Genomic DNA, 21,790 nt, shown 5'->3' with positions numbered 1-21,790 from the left:
GCGCTCAAGGGTGAGGCAATATGTGTACTTTTCGTCCCGTATCATCAGCATCGTATTTTTTTTTTTCAATCATCCGCGACTGTGGTGTGGTACAACGTGATGCATATACTCGCAAACAGACAAAAAAAAAAAAAAAAAGATGCAAATGGAAACCCTTTCGGGCGCTTTCGCTTGCCGGACGGTTGTCTTCGACCCATAGCTCCAAGGGGAATTTGTCGCGTGTGAAAACACAAAGAGCTATCCACCAAAGAACCAGGAAAGCGAGACACGCACACTGACGCCCCGGCGTCCAGAACGAAGCAGGATACGGGCGCGGAAGAACACCTTGCACAGTGCCGACCGCCGAACTACAATCGGACGATTTCGTGGACAGCGAGCGCCTCCCCACGGGAGAGAGTGATACCTTACAAAATAAAGAAAACAAGCACTGACACCTTGGTTATTTTAATTCGCTGCAGGTACGGAATAGATCGACTTACATGAATGATTTTGATATTATTAGATTCCGTAATAAATTTAGAAGACATTAAATGAAATACTTTATCTGTTTGCATTTAGATAATTTTGTAAATTCGCTCCGAACGCAAGAGTGCCCAATTAGCCGATTTTGACTATTTTCGTGATATTTTTTTAAGAATATAATTAATTTTATAATAAAACATTTGTTTCATTTAATGTCTCGATAGCGCCTCAATGTCTTTAAAGCCGGAATTCGCAAGAAGATCCTCGCAGCCGTTATGATGTGGCAATTCTTCGAAGATAGCGGAAAACCTCATGTATTCTCTATGGGGCTCTGAGGTGAGCCTTCTCTTAAGAAACGTAGGGCGTTTGGAGTGCCAAGCTTCTCATTATTGCATCGCGGCCAATAAATGGCGGCTATGACCGATAAGAACCCAGAAGAGCCCACCATGACACCGGAAGCGTAAACATAATAGCTCTGCGTTCCTTCAGCAGCCAGCGACTGTAGACCTGTATAGACCAACACGCGGCCGTGACGTCACACGGCTGCGGTGGCGCTATCGACGGGACTGCGCATGCGGAGACGATTCACTTCACGTAAATTCGGCTTCTGCGCATGCGCAGTGCCCACACCTGGTGCGAGCAAACGAGGGTTTGTTTGTAAACATCGTGTCGGTCTATAGCATCATAGAGAACCCCTTGTTTTCAGTCACCTAACTTACCTATGGTTTACCACTCGTATAGCTATTGTGGAAATATATAGCTAGTGTGGAACATGATCCAAAATGGGTTATCTTGAACACAAAGGTTCTAGAAACGCTTAAATTCTATAGCGTCGGCATCGCGTTTAAATTGCAAACGTCGCAGAAACCACGTGGAATTCTTCGTTCTCATTAACCGCACACTGAGTGACTCACTCACTGCCATCTTGCCATTGGCCTGCTCCCCTGACTCGTTCGACTCGGCGTGCATTTTAATAATCATCGGTTTTGTACGAAGAAAGATTTTGTGCTTACGAGCTACTTTTTGGTCATGATTTAACCGCACAGTTCGAAGAGCGTTTTGAAACCAAGCGCTCGAGAGACTTTGCCACCCAAGTGGTCCTTCCCCCTGTAACGACGAGCAGCTCGCAAACATAGAGCAATTCAACGCAGGGCCGGAATTAGAGCTGACCGATTTATCTCGTGTTCAACCATAAACATCACTACACCTCATTCCCATATGCGGCAAAAATTTTTTTTTACAGCGGAGCTATTAAGGGTTAGTTTCCCCAGTATCGAGTCTTCGGGCAAACAAATGTCGACACAAAACTCTGGACAGCTACCGCCATCTATAAGCGACGGGGGCAACCAGACAACCGGCTTTCCTGTTATCTGGTTCCCGCCGTCACTCATAGATAGCGGCAACTTTCGAGCCTTTCCACTCTGGCTTGCCGATTTGCGGCCGGCCATTACTTCATTCCCACCATAGTACAGCTTCGCTGGCCTTCTTTCTTCACCAAAGTAAAAAAAAGCTAAAACAATCTTTTTTAGCAGTTATGCAGCGTTTGCTTTTACTTCCTCTTGCCATTCTATGATCGTTGCACGCTGCACAATATTCGGTTTTCATTAGTTTAATTACTTTAAGCGTATAAATAAGCAAACAAAACACCCTCATCTTGAACATGGAACGCCTAGAAGATCATTGGCCAAGCACTGCGCAAACGGCTCGTCTGCTGCTAGATCCACGTATGTTCTCCTCTTCTACCTTTTCGCTTTTATTTCCCGTTGTCTCCGGCGTTTTTCAACACAAGGGCCCTGCAAAGCGCGCGCTTCGATTTCTTCAATTTGAAGCGCGATCTCCAGCTTAATTCGTCGTTTAGCGGAAAATTTTCGCGGGGCGCTCATGGGAGGAAAGCATTAGGTCCTCGTCCAGTCGCGAGCGCGTACGTGCTCGCCTCGTCGAAGGCCTAATGTCTTTTCGAGGTCCATCGCGGACGTGCTCAGTGCCCTTTTTGATGAGTATTTACTGGGACGGCCAAGATTCGCCGGCGGAAACCGCGAGGGAGAGTCCCTTCTCGTTTTCTGTCGTGTCGTATCTCAGGACGGCCTCCAGGTCTTCCCGAAGTTCTTCCGTCGATGTCTCGACTTCGAGGCTATTCAGGGAACCGTTTCTCGCCTAGTTTTGTGTTTTGGGCTTTTCTTTCATGTCTAGTTTTTACTAGCTCATTTAGCGAGATTCGTTCGTGTGGGGTTTTGTTGTAAAGGTACCTTTCATGGGCCCTTTGCGAATCTGCCAGGACGCGTCGCTTCCTTCCTCAAAGGTTTGCCTGCGATAGCGAGATGTTCGCTCCCCAAACATCACAGAGTGACTCATCAGACTATGAAGAGTGTCAAAACACGTTTAGACGTGGTATCGGGCTTATATACATCCGTTTGCCAGAAATCGGTGAACGGCTCCTTTTCGGGTGGTGTCTGTCGTTTAGGTTTCCGGTCTATACAAACACAACACTAGCAGTAGCCGGCTATGTCCAAGGTATAACTTAGTCTATGCACATAACGACTACATTTGAAAGGTTCAAGACGATTGTATTGCTGAAGCATATTTTTGGGTCGTATCTTTGTTTTACTTCATGGCCTGCCAGCTGTTTGCGTCCAAAATATTGAATTAATTGATCGTTCGATAGATTTATTGATTGGTTTTTATTGAATGATTAATTGGTTGATTAGTAGATTTACTGATTGATCGATCGGGTTATTAATTGATGTGTTGATTGATTGATTGTTTGTTTGATTGACTGATTGATTTATTGATTTTCACACCCCGTGCACTATGTTCTCATGTCTCGTTTAAAGCATGCTGTGTCTTTTCGTCACTAAACTAGCTTAGTGGCAAGTCAGTTTTCTTTAGTCAAGGAATACCTTAGGTTTCGTAGCACACGTGCCTTTTAAACATTAACCTATTTTAAACTTTTGTCCACACTGATATATTTTTATATGCATGGTACCTTGGCATAACGACGACACGAAGCTATTTTTCTACGTAATCTTTGCTTTCTTTGGTCTTTTTTATTGACAATACGTATGTTAGGCGTCTAACCTGTTCGCTAATACTCCGCAGAACTAAGATACATTAAAATACGAACCCTTGACATCCCTTCATATTGTGATGCGTGTTCTAATTCCCGACAGGTAACACAATCCAGCAGACCGAGTGGACAATGCTGCTGTGCCTGAGCTTCAGCGATGGAGACAGCGGCGTTTGCACGGACACGGCAGAGCTGACCAGATATCAAGCGGTGCGTACAGTGTCGCTACAAGCGAGCCTGCAACTCAAAACTATTTCTGCCAAGCTGGTGGAAATATTTTGACGTATAACTACGTCTTTTTCCACGCTTAGAAGGGGGTGCAAAGTTGGGAGATCGATGTCACGAAAGTTTGGTCACGGAAGTGACGTCACACAGATAAATCCGGAGCACAGACCGATTTAGAGTGCCTTCATACACACGCGCGCTTTTGCTTGAGTGGTGACATCTCAGCCATTTTTCCGCCCAATCGTTTTTTTTATGCATTTTGAAGTGCGCGCAATCTGGTGTCGTTCACCTCGAGCGCGTAGCTTTGGTTAATGCATAGACGCCATTTTACCGCCCAAGTCACGCACCGAGTGCGCGAGAGCGTAACGCGCTGGCGCATTCAGTGCAACAATGGATGTCTTCACCCTGAGACAGACAGACATGTAGGCACCCTAGACCGATTTGCATCGCCGCGCTCCCTGACGGCGCGCCGTGCCTGCTGCCGAGAACCGCGCAGTGCGCACGCGCGTCCTTTTAATGCGATAGCATTCTTTAGTTACCCCCCGGATTTCTTGGACTCTGGCCTCCTAATGCGCAGTTGGTATGCGCAGTATACCATTTCAGCTCACATTCGCACACTCCTTCACATTCGCGCTCTCTTCGAAGGACATGACGGTCCTTGACGTAGTCCTTGAGGTCGTCGTAGAGACCGTCCTACACGTCGCTTTTTGCGTCGTCCTCTAGGACGCCGTCCTAGAGGTCGTCCTTGACGTCGCTTTTGACGTCGTCCTCTAGGACGTTTCCTTGATGTCGTCCTAGAGGTCGTCCTAGACATCATGTTTGACGTCGTCCTTTAGGTCATCGTGTTTGACGTCCAGGATGACGTCCTCTAGGACGTCATCCTCGACGTTGTCCTTGAGGTCGCCCGAGACGCCGCCTTTACGGTCGCCCTAGAGGTCGTTCTAGGTGTCGTCCTAGACGTTGTCCGTGGGGTTGGTTTTGAGATCGCCCTACAGGTCGTCCTGGACGTTGTCTTTGATGCCGACCTCTAGGACGTCGTCCTTGAGGTTTTCGTAGACAAACGCTATCGCAATTCATAGACAACCAAAAATAGTGGTTTTTGCAGCAATTTCTTATCTGCTGGCTCGCTCATTTGCTCGCTTCAACGCGACGCGCTACTGTCTGATTAAATCGGCGATAGACGCCTCTCCGGTAATCGTGATTCTACAATTTTCGCTCATCGCCCTGGACAGCGGTCGAGCGGCCCAGCTCGCGTCCTCTGCGGCAAGGGAAGTTCACGCGACTCTCAAGCGTGACTCGAGCGCGATTCTTTGTGCCACCCACACGTAGTTCTCCGGAAATTTATGCAGCACAGTACACCTATGCACCGACCATTTTTTTTTTCTTTTTTCACAGACTGGATAGTTACAATCTTCACGGTCTTTGAATAAATAAATAAATAAGTCGATTAGATGACTTGTTTTTTGGTGGAGGAATTTGTGTTTTTAATATTTTTAACCGAAAGGCGGTGACCCTTTGCGCGTATTACTTGCATGCAGGCAGTCCAGGAGTACGTAATACTTGCATATATTGAAACATAAAATGAGAGAAAAGGAACACTAACATCCTTTTTGAGGAAGATACTTTTAGGCAATAGCGCGTGCTTCTTTATAACGTTTCTTGGCCACACGAACTGGAACGGTGTCCCACAAGAACACACAGGTAAAAGTTCGTAAGGCGAAGCAGCTAGACAGTAAGCAACTTAGCAAGCTGCAAGTCCTGTCATTTAATCCGAAGTTTATTTAATACAGTGGGAACTTTTTTTCATATATTTGAGACCGGCAACTATTAAGTAAGAAGTGGATTGTCTATGACATCTAGAATTGTGTCTTTTTTTTTTTTTGTTATCAACAGTTCCAAAACCTTCAAACCGAAGGCTGTAATGAAATCGGAGAATAAGCTCGCGGTCCTCTCCGCGCGTGCCTTTTGGCATGTACTGCCCGTGAAATTCGGGTATTGTACTTCTTCTCGTCTTATAGCATGGAATATTGTTAGCCGCGTATGCTGAAAGCGCGAGCTAGTTGCTTTGGATGAAGCCTCGGCGGCTGCAGGAGCGCTCGTGCAGCGAGAGCTCGTGTAGCAGTCAAGGATACCCGATCGCGTCTGCACAGCCTTCGTAGTTAGTCCGTGCTAATATGAGACGAAGTATAGTTTAGGAACGTTAGAGACGAAACCAATACACAAAACTCTCGTTTGCGAGCTCTTCACATATGAAATTAAGTTGTTGACTCCAGGTATTACCAGTTACACAAAATTACTTTCCAAACTTTAGAATTCATACTAAGAAAGGTTGCTTTTATTAAGCCAGGCCTGAATATAAAAACGAGAGGGTATATTCAAGAAATGTCGAGCTATAAACTTCCCTCTGTGTATTTGAACTCGTGATCTCGTTTTGCATAAGATGCAGCTTACGCACAGAGCAGTCAAAACTTTATGCCGCCACAACGTGTCAGATACTGGGTATTTCCGGCGTTTCAGCAATTGCTTAGTTAGCGGAGTCTCTTGATTAAAACCGCCCTTATTTCCATTGGCTGCGCAAAAGACGTCACCGTTGGTCGTCACCTTAGCCAAGAAATGATCACATATTCATTTGCACGTTATTTCAAAATTATTTCGTGTATGTGCGTCTGACAGGTTGCGTATGTTTCTTTACCCACTCTTCAGTAATGAACTAATTAAAAAAGCGGGTTGCAGAGTAACCATTTTTCTTTATGCGGCCGTTAAAGGTTCTCAACAGTGCTTCCCTGCGCGGGGCGTAATAGAATCACAAGCACTCACTCAAGAAATGGTTACTTTTCGTTATTTTTTAATGTCTACGTGATCCGAAGTTGAATAGGACAAGCAGAGCCAATTTTGATACTTAGTTTTAGACGCAGAAACGGTCATTCCAGTATGTAAGACTGAACCTAGTCACTATAGAGCACATTGTCTATGATTCGAAGCTATTTGATTGATCCGCCATATTACTTTCCTACCATCGTGTTAGAGTTTTAGCACACTGCGAGTTGAAATAGGTAAGTTTCTAAAACGTTTCGACAGATATATTATAAATAGTTTTGCGAGGCTCTTCGAGCACTTATATATTTTTCCTAGGCTTCCCAAACCAAACAGATGGTAAACGAGCTAACGTTTCTGTCCTATTTCAGGTGAACAGAATACCCGGCCTCAGAAACGTCCTGCTCAGAAAAGATGCCTTCTGCAACACCATGAACGACGCCAGAAAAATTCCAGGTCAGTGATGGTCGACTACCACGTAACACCCCAGTGTTCCAAATCTTGTAAAACATGGCAAAAAAAAATTTGTCAAGCACATGGTTTAACAAAGCATCATCTAATAATGCGACAAAACAAAAAGAAAAAGCTTAATTTTTTTTAATAGTCGCCGAAGGGTTTAAGAAACTTAAGGCATTATTTTTACGCATCTTGGTTCCTGATTGGTTGTTCGGCGTTTTGGGCGCCTAATATCGGAATCTGATTGGCTGGTCATGTCGCCATACCCTGCCTTTCTTAAGATGTCATGGTCTATAATATGGTCGTTCTTACACTCTAAAAAAAAGTTTGTCCGTCTACTTTCACGCACAACCATCGGACAACCAATCACCGCAACTTACGTAGGCAGCTCAGCGAATGACAATGCCGAAACATATGTTTCGACCAAAAAACGCAGTCTGAGTTGTGACATTAAGCAAATCGAAACGTCACGCTTGCATTGCTTAATGTCACAACTCAGACTGCGTTTTTTGGTCTAAACATATGTTTCGGCATTGTCATTCACTGAGCTGCCTACGTAAGCTGCGGTGAATGGCTCTCCGAGTGTTGTGCGGGAAAGCAGACGCACGGGCTTTTTTTAGAGTGTATTTCGTCAGCAGTCGCTTCACGAACCGTCGTTATCGACACCCGGACAGAACGAGGTGCAACGCGGGACACGCTGGCTTTATGAATCGTATGCCAGAATTGTTATCGCGTGCCTTCTTGGCGTGTCCGACCTGCATGCCGCCGCCTTTTCTTACGCCCCCCGCCGTCTGTTTAAGTGCTCTCGCATCGATGCGATCCCCTCTTTCCCGCCGGGTCGATTTGTTTTCCGAGGCACAAACTGCCGACTCGGGGCTCGGCGAGGGGGGTTCTGAGGAAAGTGTCTTCGACGATGACAATTATCTATATGCGTCCTGACGGGCACTTGTAGCAAGATTCTCTTGTCACGCAAAGACCTCGAGTGAGCTGCTCTTCTTTCACTTTTTTTTCTTTTATAATTTTTTCTCGATAATTCGATCGTCTCTTCAGGTACGGTGGGTTGTTTCTGCCCATGGAAGAGGGTGACTTGATTTACCAATAACGGTAAAAAGCGGCTCCTGTAAACATCTTCGATAAGCTAATGCATCGGAGGCTTAAAGGCTGCGTAGACGGCGATGTGTCTTTCTTGTGTGTTGTAGGGGCTATTCGTAGTATATATTAGGATTGTTCATTGCGAGCGCTCCGCGCATCTCGCGCGAAGTGTAGTTCCAAAAATGATACTGCGGTCATTTCGTGTGATTGCCGAATACTCCACAGTTTGCGCGCAATTACCGTATTTGCTCGAGTAATAGCCGCACTGTTTATGAAAAAAGCTTGTGGGTCTGCTTTCTCGCAGAGCACTGGGATAGCGAATCACCGCGATCGGGAGAAAAATGGCGGCGACGTACGGGACAGAGATAACGCCTTCGAAAATGCTGTCTGCTCAGATCGCATTTTTACGGAGAGTCGTGTTCTCGTCATCGTTATTCGATGCGTTTTTTTATGCGGAACGCGATGATTGACTGTATGTGTGCTCTGCAGGAAAGTAGACGCAAGGGCAGTGTTCATAACAACTTCGTTCATGATTAGGGTTAATACGCTACTGGTGTTTATAGGTTTGTAATAAGCGTGCTGGCTGCCTGTCTGGGTTCGGTTTTCTTTCAATCCTTGTTTGTGAAGGTTTCTCTCGACATCTTCGTTTCTTAGCATAGCCCAGAGTTTTCTCGATAATTGTTTACACCATAATGTTTCCTGTAATTTAAATATAAAAAATAAAAGAACTAATATATATATATTTTTTTCATGTCACATTTTGGACACGAACTTTCACTCTTCCTCTCTCTTCTTCATTCTTCTCTCTCTCTTCTTCATTCTTTTTTTATCATGTGTTCTCCATCCTCGTACCGATCTTCGCTAGTTAATTATGAGAACGCGAAGCGTGCCATAACCATCCGTTCTCGTATGTAAGGTGTCTGAGGCGTCGCTTTGCCCCCGCTTTCTCGGGCCGTGCCGACCGCAGCGGTGATGCGTCAGTCCCTGGTGCCGCTGTGCTTCGTGCTGCCGGCCCAGTACCAGCAGTTCCTGAACGTGGCCGACGCCCTGGGCTTCTCCGCCCAGTGGCTGCTCACGCCCCTGGCGCCGGGGGGCAAGGACGGGGGCCCCGAGGCCGTCGACATGTTCAGTCCCCTGGGAAGGGCCCGCATACAGCAGTGAGTGCTCCGTCCTTATACCGCTCTTCCTCCGAGCCCCTTCCGCGACACCCATGGGCGACGTGAAGACTCGCGAGCCTCCTCTCGGCGGCATTCAATTCCCTCTGACGATGCCTACGACAACCGATAGCGACATCGCGTAATTGCGATGTAGGTTGCGATAACAAGATCCCCACACTCGAAAGTCGCGGTAACACTGATCCATACATCGCGCGAAAGGCTGCAGTCACGATAACAAAATTATCTGGGGATCTACCTCGAGTAGGTTCGATGAACGTTGGCTTCATATGTGTCTATGCTTCGAAAATGTTTGAATACATAGTTTCTATGACCAATGTCACCAGACCGCCGTATACGAAAAAGAGACAGGCCTCGGACATCGTCTGTTAGACTGTTACTACGTGTTTCTTGGCCTAGATAAGATCGAAGTCATACAAATAAGAGTAATTTGGTTTATTCTAAAAAAAAATTACTCACTTGAGCGAAGGAAGTGTCACACAAATTAAAGTTTGTATCTAAATGAAATCTCTTGATACCAGACGGAGAAAGAGCAGGCTGAAACTTATTTATGCTATTTATAACAATCTAACCTGACTTAATAAATCTGTATATCTGAAAACGCCCCATTGCATAGGCGGGGTTTTCGCGGTGATAGAAGCGATCACCGCGAAAAAATTCGCGAAATAAGGTACCGGACAAACTACACGAAGTTTTCTTTTTCCCTAAAAAGTATATCCGAATAGAACGACCTCCCTGCAGATATGGTGTCAGAACTTGGAAGTGAATCATTTTTTTTTTAATTATAGATGATATGTGAATATTTGATCTTTAATGTCTGTTGTGTTGGCGTGTTTCCACTTGTGACGACGCATGCTGACGTAAGGATGATTTTCATTTATGCTACTGAAGCATACTGTGCTGAAGTGTATTTACCTGTGCTGATGTACTGATATGTGACTGACGGTATTGATCAATAGTAAAACTCACTCCCCCGTTCCAATGCTTCGGCGCTTAATTTGTAAATAAATATATAATAAATAAATAAAAAATTACCAACATTCGCGTTTAGAATCGATGCCTGGCATCTTGGATATTTTAGTTTTGGGTCAGGAACTACGTTGATAGACTAAATTTTGGTGGTGAAGACGGAGAACCGCATTTTTTTTTTCCCTTCGCCGCTAAATTTGTATTGGCGGAGAAGTGGTCAAATGGGCAGAAGCTGTAAAAACGTACTGTTGTAAAGTGGCCTTGCTTATGTACAAAGATTTGGTCTGAACATATTTTAAATGAACAGCCCTTAAACGGCCTACATTTGTTTCTGCCATTTTCTCTTCAGTAAAGCTGTAAACCAGTTCCTTAAAATAAATGGTAATATATGGCATATTCGTGATTAAAGAACTGAAAGTCTGTCTGTTTGAAATACTGTCTCTAGTCTCTGTTGCGAAACGGTAAGTTTGTCCGTGCAGTTTTAGTTGCCTCCTTAAGTTTTCAACAGTTTCATTACCCTTCATGCTGATACTTCACAACAAAGTTTAGAAACTGGTCACGCACCACAATCTGGATAAATAAAACGGAATACATCGCGTGCATCGCTTCATCTTCTTTGCGCGTGTCGATATATTTCTGTTGCAACACGGAAGTCTTTTGCGTGTTAAGTCTAATGCAAAAAAAAAAAAAAATGTGCAGCGGAAGTGTTTTTCTTGCAACGTTCATTCAGTGTAATGCTCGAAAGTTCCCGATAACTTTACAGCGCGTTCGTTAAAGCAAGAGGCGTGCTTCTCGGAATCAATCCTCGAAAGATATTTCTGCCAGACGAATTGACGTTCCTCGGTTGGAAGCACGTTTAGAGACTGAATGAACGACTCTAACTCCTGGGCAGATGTACACGATTCGGTGGTGAAAGGCGACTTCTCTTGCGATGTTATTTGTTGGAAAGGGCAGCGTGAGCCCTGCCGCCCGGATGAGTGGGGCTTCGGCAATAATACGGAGAGGTGTCACGAGGGCTTCCCTTTGAAGCGTCTTATTGAACGTTGTGTTTCTATAGCGGCATGATCGTACGCCTCATTTGTTTTTTTGTGTGTGTGTGTGTGACTTAGCTCAGCTTTTATTCCTCACTTTACGCAATTTAGGGTTGTTTACTAGGCAGGATGTTTCGCTGATCGTTGGCCACGCTTTTCGCGGAAAAAATACGCACTGCTCAAAAATAAGATTGGTACGGATTAGCTACAATCAGGAGTCTTTTTTTTTTTTTGTATATGTCGTTTGGAATTTTTTAGTGTTTAATTATTTCGCGTAATTAACGTTCTAGCTGTCGAAATAAACAGATACTCTCAACTTTCGAAAGGCGTCATGGAAAACAACCAAGTACATCAATAGTGAGTTTTAGTATTGCGTATACGAGCGGCGCTCGTACACACAAACGCAAACACAAGCAGTGTGCGTTTGCGTTTGCGGTGTTCCACAGTGCGCGTGCGTGGAGCCCAAAACTGTGTGTTGAATTGGCGCGTGACCAGAACGCGCATGCGCAGCGTGGAACACGCAACGCTAACGCAAACGCACAACGTTTTCGTTTTCTCCTCTATGCAAGACTAGAACTCTTCATTTTAGAAAGAATTAAAACGCGTGCTGTTTTTGTTGTTGTTATTTTTGTTTCTAGAATCGTTTTAAAAGTGCTTCCAAAACCCTTAATCCCACGCATGGTTGGTTTTTTTTTTTTTTTTTTTTTTTTGAAAGCATCAATTGTTTTGTAACGAAACATCATGCTCCTTTCTGTAGAGAAGTGCGTCTGCTTCTTTTGCGGTGGGGAGTCGCGGTGACGTCAGAATGCCGAGATCTGATTGGCTGTGAATGAGGGATAGTGGGTAGGCCTTAAGGCAGCTTGCTTTGAGGTTTGCCCACTATCCTTTTACCAGAGCCAATCAAAGCTCTGCGTTCAGACGTCACCACAACCCCCGTGAAACAAGCAGACGAATTTGCGCTCTGCATAAAGTTGTCCCCCCGCCCGTCGGTTCCTTCGTCCGTATACTCCATGACTGGGCATATCAGCACACCGGTTTGGTTACCATGGCAACATGACCAAAACAACGTACACACACGCACTTATTTCATATCAAACAGTATATACTCATTCCCCACTAGGAATCGAACCGAAAACATTTCGGTCCGCAGTCCGATGCTTTAGCTCCGCGCAACTCTGGACGGCTTTCTATTCGCACCGTGCCTAAGCAGTATGCGTCTCCTACTGCGATCGACCATATGTCGATACGCCACAGAGTGCATGGCGATGTTGTGGAGGAGCATGATGGCAATTACTAAACAACACGTTCTTCTTCTCTCCCCAAAACGAGTATTTATTATTCATTAAAATAATGGATTCCGTGCACCGTAGGACTTTAGAAATAAAGGTCGCCTCCAATTCGTTATGGTTCGCATTTTTGCACGGCCAGCCTTGCGCCCACAGCCCCACGCGGTAACTTTTCCGCAACATCCTGGGTAATCTGTAGACTGGTTCCAACGCTTGATCGGAGAAGCTAAATTCCGGTTCTAAGCCTACTTAACCTGCTTACGACCACTGCAGAGACAATCGTAGGCAGTCATAAGAAGATTAGAAACCGGTTTGTAGCCCCTTTGGTCGTAAGTAGCCGTAATTAAGTGTGCTAACCATGCAGACTTGAGTCGTTTTGAAACTTACTGATTTAGTGGTTTTTAATGTAACTCCGCAAGTTTGTATTTAGAACCATTCATTTATTTTTGATCACGAAAACCTCAAGCGTGCAGAACTGGTTCAAAACGTAACTGTCCTAACCCTCCGTGTACCTCACTACATCGAATCTCGGCGATGACTGATAGGCGCCCATCGTTTTTTGTGCGATGCGTGGTTTTTGCAGAAAACTTTTTGGCTGGTGTTCGGTGCAACACTAATTGGATGAACTGAATGTAAGGGCGCAAAAGAGCTGGGAGATGTTTAGCATGACGAAAAACCCCGACACTGCAGGCAAAAACGACACGTACACAGAAAAGGTCTCAAACACAGCTAAAAAAATTTATTTTCCAAAAAGGGCTCGAATAGGCACCGAGACCACGCAAAGCAGGAAGAGAGAAATCCGATAGCTCTCTTTCCACAACTGAACCCTGAGAGATCATCGTAGAAGCAGAAAATACGTCGCTGTAAACACCTTCTTTCCTACCTTTAAAACCCTTCAAAGGCGAGCGCTACAACCTCATTCTTCACCGGAACAATTTCCTTCGCTAGCAGAAAACGAAACACAGAAAATCACGTCACCCAACCTCCCTGACCACTTCAATAAAGCACCTTCAAGGTCACCACCACTCAAACCCCAAAAGTTTAGACAAAACGAAGACTTGTTAACGACGCGTTTGACACATTTTTTTTTTTTTTTGTATGTGTCATTTTGTACCTGCGATCTCGTTTTTTTTCGTTTTTTTTTTTTTTTTTTTTTTTTTTTTTTATTACGTGTTGGAGATTTGTGTTCGTCCAGAAGTTGTGTAGCGAGTGTGTGGTGCCTTTAAAGAGCACCGCCGCGTTCTCACTGCTCGGGCTGGAGGTTTTCTCTACAAAATATGTTTCCAACCATAAAGCTTACAAGAGGAAAAAAAAACGATGTTACTTGAAATTCAATTTAACGTAACCTGTTTCATAATATGGTTTGGCGCATTCGCCGTTGAGCTATTCGCTGATCATTATGCGAAAAGCTTTCCATATGAATGTCACTTACAATTCTTGAGCACTATGAGTATCTTTGGCTCTACGTGCCATTTATTCTGTCGCACCAAAAAACTGGAAAATCATTTTTTTAAGAAAAGGTTGTTTTATAGACATAGGACAGGGAGGAAAAAGTGCAGCGATAAATCATCGCATGATTGGGGCAAGGAAATCAGATCAGGACCCTAACTTCCAACCTCTGCTGCAATCTCGTCGAGCGAGCTTTTAAGAAATCAAACGAGATCCCGACGCAGCGGAGCAATTGTAGCAAAGCTCAAAAGTGCCGCCTCTTCTTTCATCTTCCAGCTCTCCCAATTTGACGGTCTCTCCGCCCGCGTGCAACGTTCCAGATTTTGTTCCTCCAATCTTTGCCTTTTATCGTTGTCGAGCCAGGAGGATCCATCAAACACGCCGATCACGGCCGCACCATATCTGACCAGAACGTGCGTTGAATAAGCAGCCTTCTTTTTTCGAGAGGGTAAAAGTTTGCGCATTTACATTGAAGCGCGGCACCTTCTTAGGGAGACGTTACCATTGAAGCGCTTCTTTGCTTCGAAGCTGAATTGCTGAGGCATTCAATGTCGGAAAAAGACGCTAATGCACTTTAAACAAATTTATTTTGCTTCTATCTCTCTTTTTTTTAGTCTTCTTTTATAAAGGTTTCCAGAGAGTTGACACGATTACTTTATCTACCAAAGTGGGGCGCACGAAAAAAAAATAAAAGACATTCTGTGTGCGAAGTGCCAATTTAAGGTATGACAAAATGTTCGATGCATCGGAGCTCTACAATAGAATAAGTGAAAAAAACGTTGTTTTCCGCTCGTTTAAAAATAAATAACGAATTTTGTACAACACAATAATAGCCAATCGGTAACTTATCTATGATATCAGTATGGCTGTGCAGAAGGCTTAGAAACTACCTGAGGGAGAACTTCTTCCGGCAACCAATATTAATTCCGAAGATGCAACAATTGTCCAAAAATACACAAAAACATGCTCACGAACACGCCCACGCGCACAAAGACAAGTATACACGCGCACACACGCGTACGTCTCTGGTACACACATACTTAATACACACGTACGGGCACATAAGCACACGCGGACACAAACACAAACATACTTACATAAATACATATATCACACTCACTAACACCCTCCTTTTCTCTAAGCTCTGCACTTCACTACTTTGATTGAATTCTTTGTTACTTTTCTTGCATGAACATGTTTGTGAGTTTTATTATTGCAAATCTCAAATTCGCTTGTAGGAGGAGCTCAAATCTACGAAATTCTGCCACTATTTCACCCTTACCTGAAACTTATTCCTCTCCTGCAGGGGGGAATTTACTTAGTGAACTCACCCTTTCTGAACATCCCGCTGAAATATTTATAGTGAACATTTTTTTTGGTTCTATCTTCCTTTTTTTTACGTTGATTCTTGGCCACAAGCCCGAGGCTTTTATGCGCGTTCCCCGATACAAAGCTTTTAGCAGAGAAGCTCCGAGCCCCATCGAGGGTTCCAACCGGAGGCGCATAATTTCAGCGCCCCGACTCACAAGAAGACCACGTCGCTGTTGTTTAGTCCACTAGGGGTCTGCGTTACTTTAGTATGGTGCCGGGAAGGAAACACTTCGACGGACCAAAACAAGTAACGAAGTTGCGTTTACGGCCATCTTTGAAAGTGGAAGCCTTCCGAACACAAAACACAGGGCAGTTAAAATGGCAGTGTATCCGTCCATTCAAAAATATTACACGACAATTAAAATCTTATAAACTCGTGTCATTAACGCCATGTTTTCACGAGTGTTTGATGACTTCCGTTTTTGTTCTTGGTATTGTCGACCTGCAGTGAGGGGTAAAATACATAAACCGGTAGACGAAAACTTTTTGCATTTGGGGAATACCGGACGCATCTAATGGTCATACTTTGTTACTTTGAGACTGGGTCATGCTCGTGCCAAACATTTAACGGGAATAAAACGTTTTATCTGGAGGCGAAGTGAAAGGCATCTTTGTCCTGGCGCAGCTTTTTTAATGTTGTTTATTCGTCTGAACGCTCGATCAACATCCCTTCAAAGGAACGTACGGGTACCGGCTTTCATTCCCTTTAACATTTGCACACATATAAGAGCAAGAAAGCCAGTGGGGTGGTGGTAAAAAGCTATCTCAAAGCCCGAGACATTTACACAACGAAACCGACCACGGAGACAAAAACGAGGAGTATTATGCCTCCGTCGCTCGTGTTTTTTCCCCTGGTCTTTTGTGCTGAAATTTCGGGTTGCATAACGTTTGACTTCTTCAGGTGTTTTTGCGTGTTGTCGCCATTGCCCGTATGTATGCTTTAGCGTTTCAAAATATGTCGTAAACGCTGCCGAATTCGATGGGCAGAATCAACGGTGATACGTAGTGTATTGTCATATGTGAAGGCCATACCGACAAAGGGAAAGATTGACGAGTCAACACAGCCAGTAAACTTATGCAACCTTTTTCTGGAAAATTACGGGGTCCAAGTGGTTGAAGCTTGGTTGCCAGTACGTCGTAATACTTTCTGTGGAATTTTGTAAGTAGCGATGAGTGCGCGTGCAGGCGTTGATGGGAGCCCAAGGTGGGCGAACCCGCGGGAGCCTACAGCTTTGACTGCCCATGAAAACGGAGATAAGCAAGTAGAACGTACGCTGCCGACTGTGGGCCCTGCGTGATTGTGCTTGATCCGTGTTCGAAGTGATGGCAAGAGCTGCCGCTAGTAACGCAAGGCTTATGCGTATACGCGACTTACAAAAAGTCCATATTGTCAAAATGTCATCTTTGACGGCGTTAGTGGTGAGTGAGCAATGATTACGAGCTTTTATTGTACTCCTTAAACGCATAATCAAACTCGTGGTTCCCAACGGATGATAAATAGCCGGGATAACAAACCTTTCAGGCGAATCTTGTCCGTGACGCAAACGGTAGGAACCAAAGGTCGCGTCATCGAAGCATCACGCTGTTGGAGTCGAACCGGACATGAAAACATGTCTCGTCCTCGGAGCACTTGGGACAACGCGAGGACTATCTGCGACAGATATTTGAGGCACTCCAGCGAGGAGATCGCATAAAAATTACACTCTTCTGTCGCTTTAAACCGGGGTCAGACTGCTCATACCCATCGTACAAAAGACAATCTGCAAACTGGGGTCATCGCACTATCCGTGGTTCGAATGCCGCGTTCCAAGTTTTCTCCTCCAACTCATTGCCATGCGGCATTCTAAACACGAATCTCGCGGTGACTCACGTTCGAATCTGTACGCAGACTGTTTTTCGTATGATAGATAAGCAGTGTGACCCCGGCTTTCGAAGTGCTTTTCACGAGATGTGACGTAAAACGTTCTCTCCTCCACAACGCTGCGCTCCGCGCTGTTGTTCCTCGTGTACCTCCTCTTTCCGCAGTTCCTCTCCCATCACCTGCGCCGCTAAACTCAGTTAGTACGATACCCGGTTAGCGATCGCTCGGTCGCGGGTTCGATTCGCGTCGCGATGTCTTGCTTGTGCTTGTTTTAAATGTTCCCTCTGGGCTTCTACGCTACATTATGTGGCTTCAAACTTTATGTAACGCTGCAACGAAATGGTTGGACGTGTCGTACTTTTTGTCTCATCTAATTTTGTTGATAAAACACGTTCTGTCTTACAAACAAGAAGAGCAGCGAGAGAAGATTAAATGCACGTTCCCTATAGCTGCCAATGTTCCGACGCAATTCTGAACGACGCGTCCCTGCGGCGTTGTCATCCCAGGGCGTCCACGAAGCGCGCGGTGGTGCAGCAGGCGCTGCCGAGCCCCCTGCTGGTTCACGGCCAGCCCGTGAACGTCCGGGTCTTCGTGCTGGTCACGTCCCTGTCCCCGCTCAGGGCCTACGTGCACGCCGAGGGAATGGTCCGCCTGCGCAGCTACCGCCTCGTGTCCGCCGCCAGGGTGAGTGGAAAACGGCCCTCTGGTGGACTGCTAGTTCTTGTTGGTGTTGTTCGCGCACCTTAATGCTGCGCAGCGGTGGACAAAGCGACCCTTAATCAAGGGACGCCAGACTGTTGGGCGTTGTTGCCAGGCGCGCATGCTTGGAACCATACACTGCACAAAACAAGGAGCGTTTACTTTCACGCAAAGCGCTTAAAGGACCTATGAAAAAAAAAATGTTTTTTTTTTTTTTTTTACAGTTTGGTTAAGACGCGCTTGTCATAAAAACTAATTTTGCGCAATAAAAAATTTTTTACAGCAATATTGACGGCGCGAGACGCGATTTAGTCGGCAGTCACCTCCTTTCCACTTGTTTTCTCTCTCGGCATTTCGTGCGCGTGGAGGAGAGGTGGAGCGGCTTCGCCTTCACGACCAAGACGGCCATTCCGGAATGACCCGTGGCGTCATGGACTTCGCGCGCAGAATTTAAAATAAATCTCTCGCCGTCGATATTGCTCTAAATTTTTTTTTTCGCGTAAAATTTATTTTTTGACCTGCGTGTCTCAACCAGACGGTTTAAAAAAAATCATTTTTTTTTCTTTCCATGGGTTCTTTAAGAGAGCCAATCACATCAGTTTACAGAGGGAGCTCTTGACCACACTCCCCGAATGGGACACTGAATCCGGGATACCCGCTGAGACTTCTCCTGGGGCTACCAGAGTCGTATATTGGAAGGGTTTGTTCAATGGGCGGAACAAAGGCCGCCGCCAGCCCCGCAGTTAGAGCCTAAACTAAAAGTGCCACAAAGCGTCAACCGATCAGCAGACCGTAGCGTCAAATTATTTGAAACGACATCTAAATCGTGAAATAAAAGCGTTCGATCTGGGCGCCTCGGTGACAATGGCGTCAATAGAAAATCAGCAGCAATTATTGCAACCGCGCAGTCTGCTCTGGTTTGGAGCGCGCATTCGTTTATTTTACCGTTGAATATGGACGAAACAAAAACCCCACAAACACCAAGTTTTCAGTCACCAAGAGTTATAGCATTTTACTCTAGAGACGCTAAAACGGCTTACATTAGTCGAGTCGCATTTTAGAGCTCACGACCACCGCTAGGGGCTGTTTCGAGCCCTGTGCTTGGCCACGAGATGCTCACCTATTCAAAGCAATGACTGGCCAAAATCTCTCAGTACACGGCTCTGGGGGCTGCGAAGAATTGGGACATCTTAAAACCCTGGCAGCCTGATCTATCATCACCTCCTGCTTGTCCCCAAGTTCCAAACCAAGCCAACCTCTACCCCATGACCGCTGACCCACACCCATAGAAAATGACGTCGGTTCTAATGTTCCCTAAACAAAATAAAGAAATAAAACATTTTCAATCAATGAATTAATCGGCGAGGGGCGAGGCTGGTACGTGTTGAGACCTAAAACAGAAGAGTCCGCGCTGTGGCATTGAACATGCGGAAACGTCATTCTCATTGCCACAGTGCAAGCTTTGGGACTAAACATATTTCAGCCTTATACTTCACCAACCCCTCCCTCTCCCTCCGTGCACGCCGTCGCCCAGTGCGTCATCCTCTCAACGTAGTCGTCGTTGTGTTCTTTATTTATACGCGTATAGATGTATACATAAAATGAGGTAGATAAAAAGACACACAATCAGACGGCCAGCGGCGCGCCCACCGGGCGCTGCCTTTGACGGAAATGCCAGTCTCAAAATCAAGAACCACTATCACCATCGTCTCCATCATTTACCGCCCGATAGCCGAGACCTTTCCGACGATAGATGGCTCTCGCCAAGCCCCCCAATTCAATGGGGGAAAACGTCACGGCTGCGGGACGTCCAGTTATTCGACCCAGAAAACCTGTCCTCGCCGAGGCTATTGTAGTTTCGAGGAGTGGAATGTATTCCCCCTAGTAGAGTAGTTGGCACAACTAACGCTCGCTTGCTGCTCCCGCAATGAAGTTGTTGGCGTTTCTAGAACATTTATTGATACTCCAGGATCGCTATGTAGTACCTCGTTGATTTATTTCAGTAAATAATGAACTGGCGTATCTTTGTTATGTTGCTTCAACAGCAATGACGTTTACCGGCAGTACCGCTGCGTCTCTTGCACCAGCAAAAAAAAAAAAAAAATCCTGATTCTGCAGTTTTGGGTTTGAGAAAACCTCGCTTGGGGCTTCTGTGCAACGCCATGCAAACGCAAATTTTGTCTTATGCCGGAGTCAGAACACTTAAAACCCCGAGCGGTTTTTTCTTACGTGTTCCCAGTCATATATGATAGAATTTTGTTAGCCGAGGAAGCACCGTCACGTCAAAGTTAGCAGCTTAACTTTTTTTCTTTTGTTTACGAATAACAATTGACAGTTTTTGCACAAACCACCCTGCTGACGCACCCGTATCGTTGGGTTTTTTATCGGTGCAGTGAAGTCAACTGCGCACCTATTGGTCTCTTCTCAAGTTCCACCTGCGCGTAAACATAACAAAACGTTATTTTCGTTACAAATGAACCACTACAAACATCCGCGATAATGTAAGCCCTTTAAGGTTTCATATCCAAGACTGGCAGGAACTGAGTTTTGTGCGGACTCTTTGTTCGTTAGGAAAACAAACTGCGCGGTTGTTGTTTCATGCTCGGTGAACACGCTGTTTTCTTTAATCTCCAGCGCATGTTGTTAAAGGACGAAATGAGTACGAACTCTATCTCCCAAAAAGCGACCGCAACCGCACTGACTTTTACGACAAACCAATCACACTGTCTACGCAATTGTAGTCGCTTTTCTTAAATTTTATTTGCGTGGTAGGTGACAGCACAATTGTGGCCGGTTAGTGTTTCTTTCGAGTGTAACATTTGCGCCTGATACTTCCTAAATGACGCGATTTTCAAAGCGTGCTTGCACGCCAGCCGGATATGTTGTCCACAGTGTATACGGAGCAGACGACGCGCCGGGCTGAGAGGACAGAGGGCATTTCGTTTCGGTCGAATGGTCTCTCCATAAAGTCGGTGACAGATCAAGAACGAAGTGGAAGCTCCACCCACCTCCTTCCACTTTAGTAGAGCGAACGCTGGAGAGGAGGCGACCTCCTCTCCAACGTTCGCTCCGCTGAAGTGGAAAGGGGTGGGAGGAGCTTCCACCTCGTTCTTGACCTGTCACCGACTATAGTTATGGACGACATCCTAAGAAACGTGGGGCGTGGCGAGTTCCGTGGGCATCTTAGTGTCACTCCGAAACCGATAAGATTGTGTCATCAGCCGATACCGCAGAACGAATCACCAAGCAACAAGTGAAATCGTATAATAGGGGCCCCGCCTCACGTTTTTTTAAGCTTTTAATGACTATAGTTTTGACCATACACCGAAGACAACGCTTAAACGACTTCGTTTTTTGCTCCGCTTTTATGCAGAACGCGATGGTTGACTGTCTGTGTGTTCTGAGGTGAAGTAGACGCAAGGGCCTGTTCGTAATAAGTGCAACTATTACTCGAGCAAATACGGTAACAGCGCCTCCTGTCTTATTTTGACAAGCTCCGAAAACCTTTTACCGCAACTCGCTACCAGAACACTATTCCGTCGACACTAAACGAGTAAAAATAAAAAAATATATATATATAACTTATTTTTCTGCTCGCGCGACGGAGCGATCGACTTTCGCACTTAAAAGTTTTGCCGAAGAGCCCGAACTAAAATTGGAGACACACGATCTGCTTCAATTCTTTAAGTGACGCTTGTCGTGGCCCAGCCTCGCTCTAAGCTGCGCCCAAAGAAAACAGCTCCGCGCACTCAGACAGAAATATCGAGAACAGCCGAAATGTCGCCCCTTCCAGGACTACTGCGAGACGACAGAAACCAACCCACACGCGGAAAATA

The 21,790-nt window shown here is 45.5% G+C and overlaps 1 protein-coding gene across 1 annotated transcript in view; it reads left to right on the top strand.

Moving 5' to 3' along the window:
- Window positions 1–6,996: 6,996 nt before the first annotated feature.
- The window catches only part of LOC8023423 (cadherin-like and PC-esterase domain-containing protein 1), a 77,167-nt gene continuing 62,373 nt past the window's right edge, over window positions 6,997–21,790 (top strand). Inside the window, exons 1-3 of the mRNA XM_040205334.3 lie at window positions 6,997–7,021; window positions 9,081–9,270; window positions 17,762–17,939. Coding sequence (XP_040061268.2) covers window positions 6,997–7,021; window positions 9,081–9,270; window positions 17,762–17,939 — 393 coding nt within the window. The remainder of the gene's footprint in view (window positions 7,022–9,080; window positions 9,271–17,761; window positions 17,940–21,790) is intronic.

The sequence above is a fragment of the Ixodes scapularis genome, unplaced genomic scaffold (assembly GCF_016920785.2).
Source record: "Ixodes scapularis isolate PalLabHiFi unplaced genomic scaffold, ASM1692078v2 PGA_scaffold2__306_contigs__length_199485367, whole genome shotgun sequence".
NCBI classification, from domain to species: Eukaryota; Metazoa; Arthropoda; class Arachnida; order Ixodida; family Ixodidae; genus Ixodes; species Ixodes scapularis.
The sequence above is the reverse complement of the archived record's forward strand: the minus strand, read 5'-3'. Positions and strand labels throughout refer to the sequence as shown.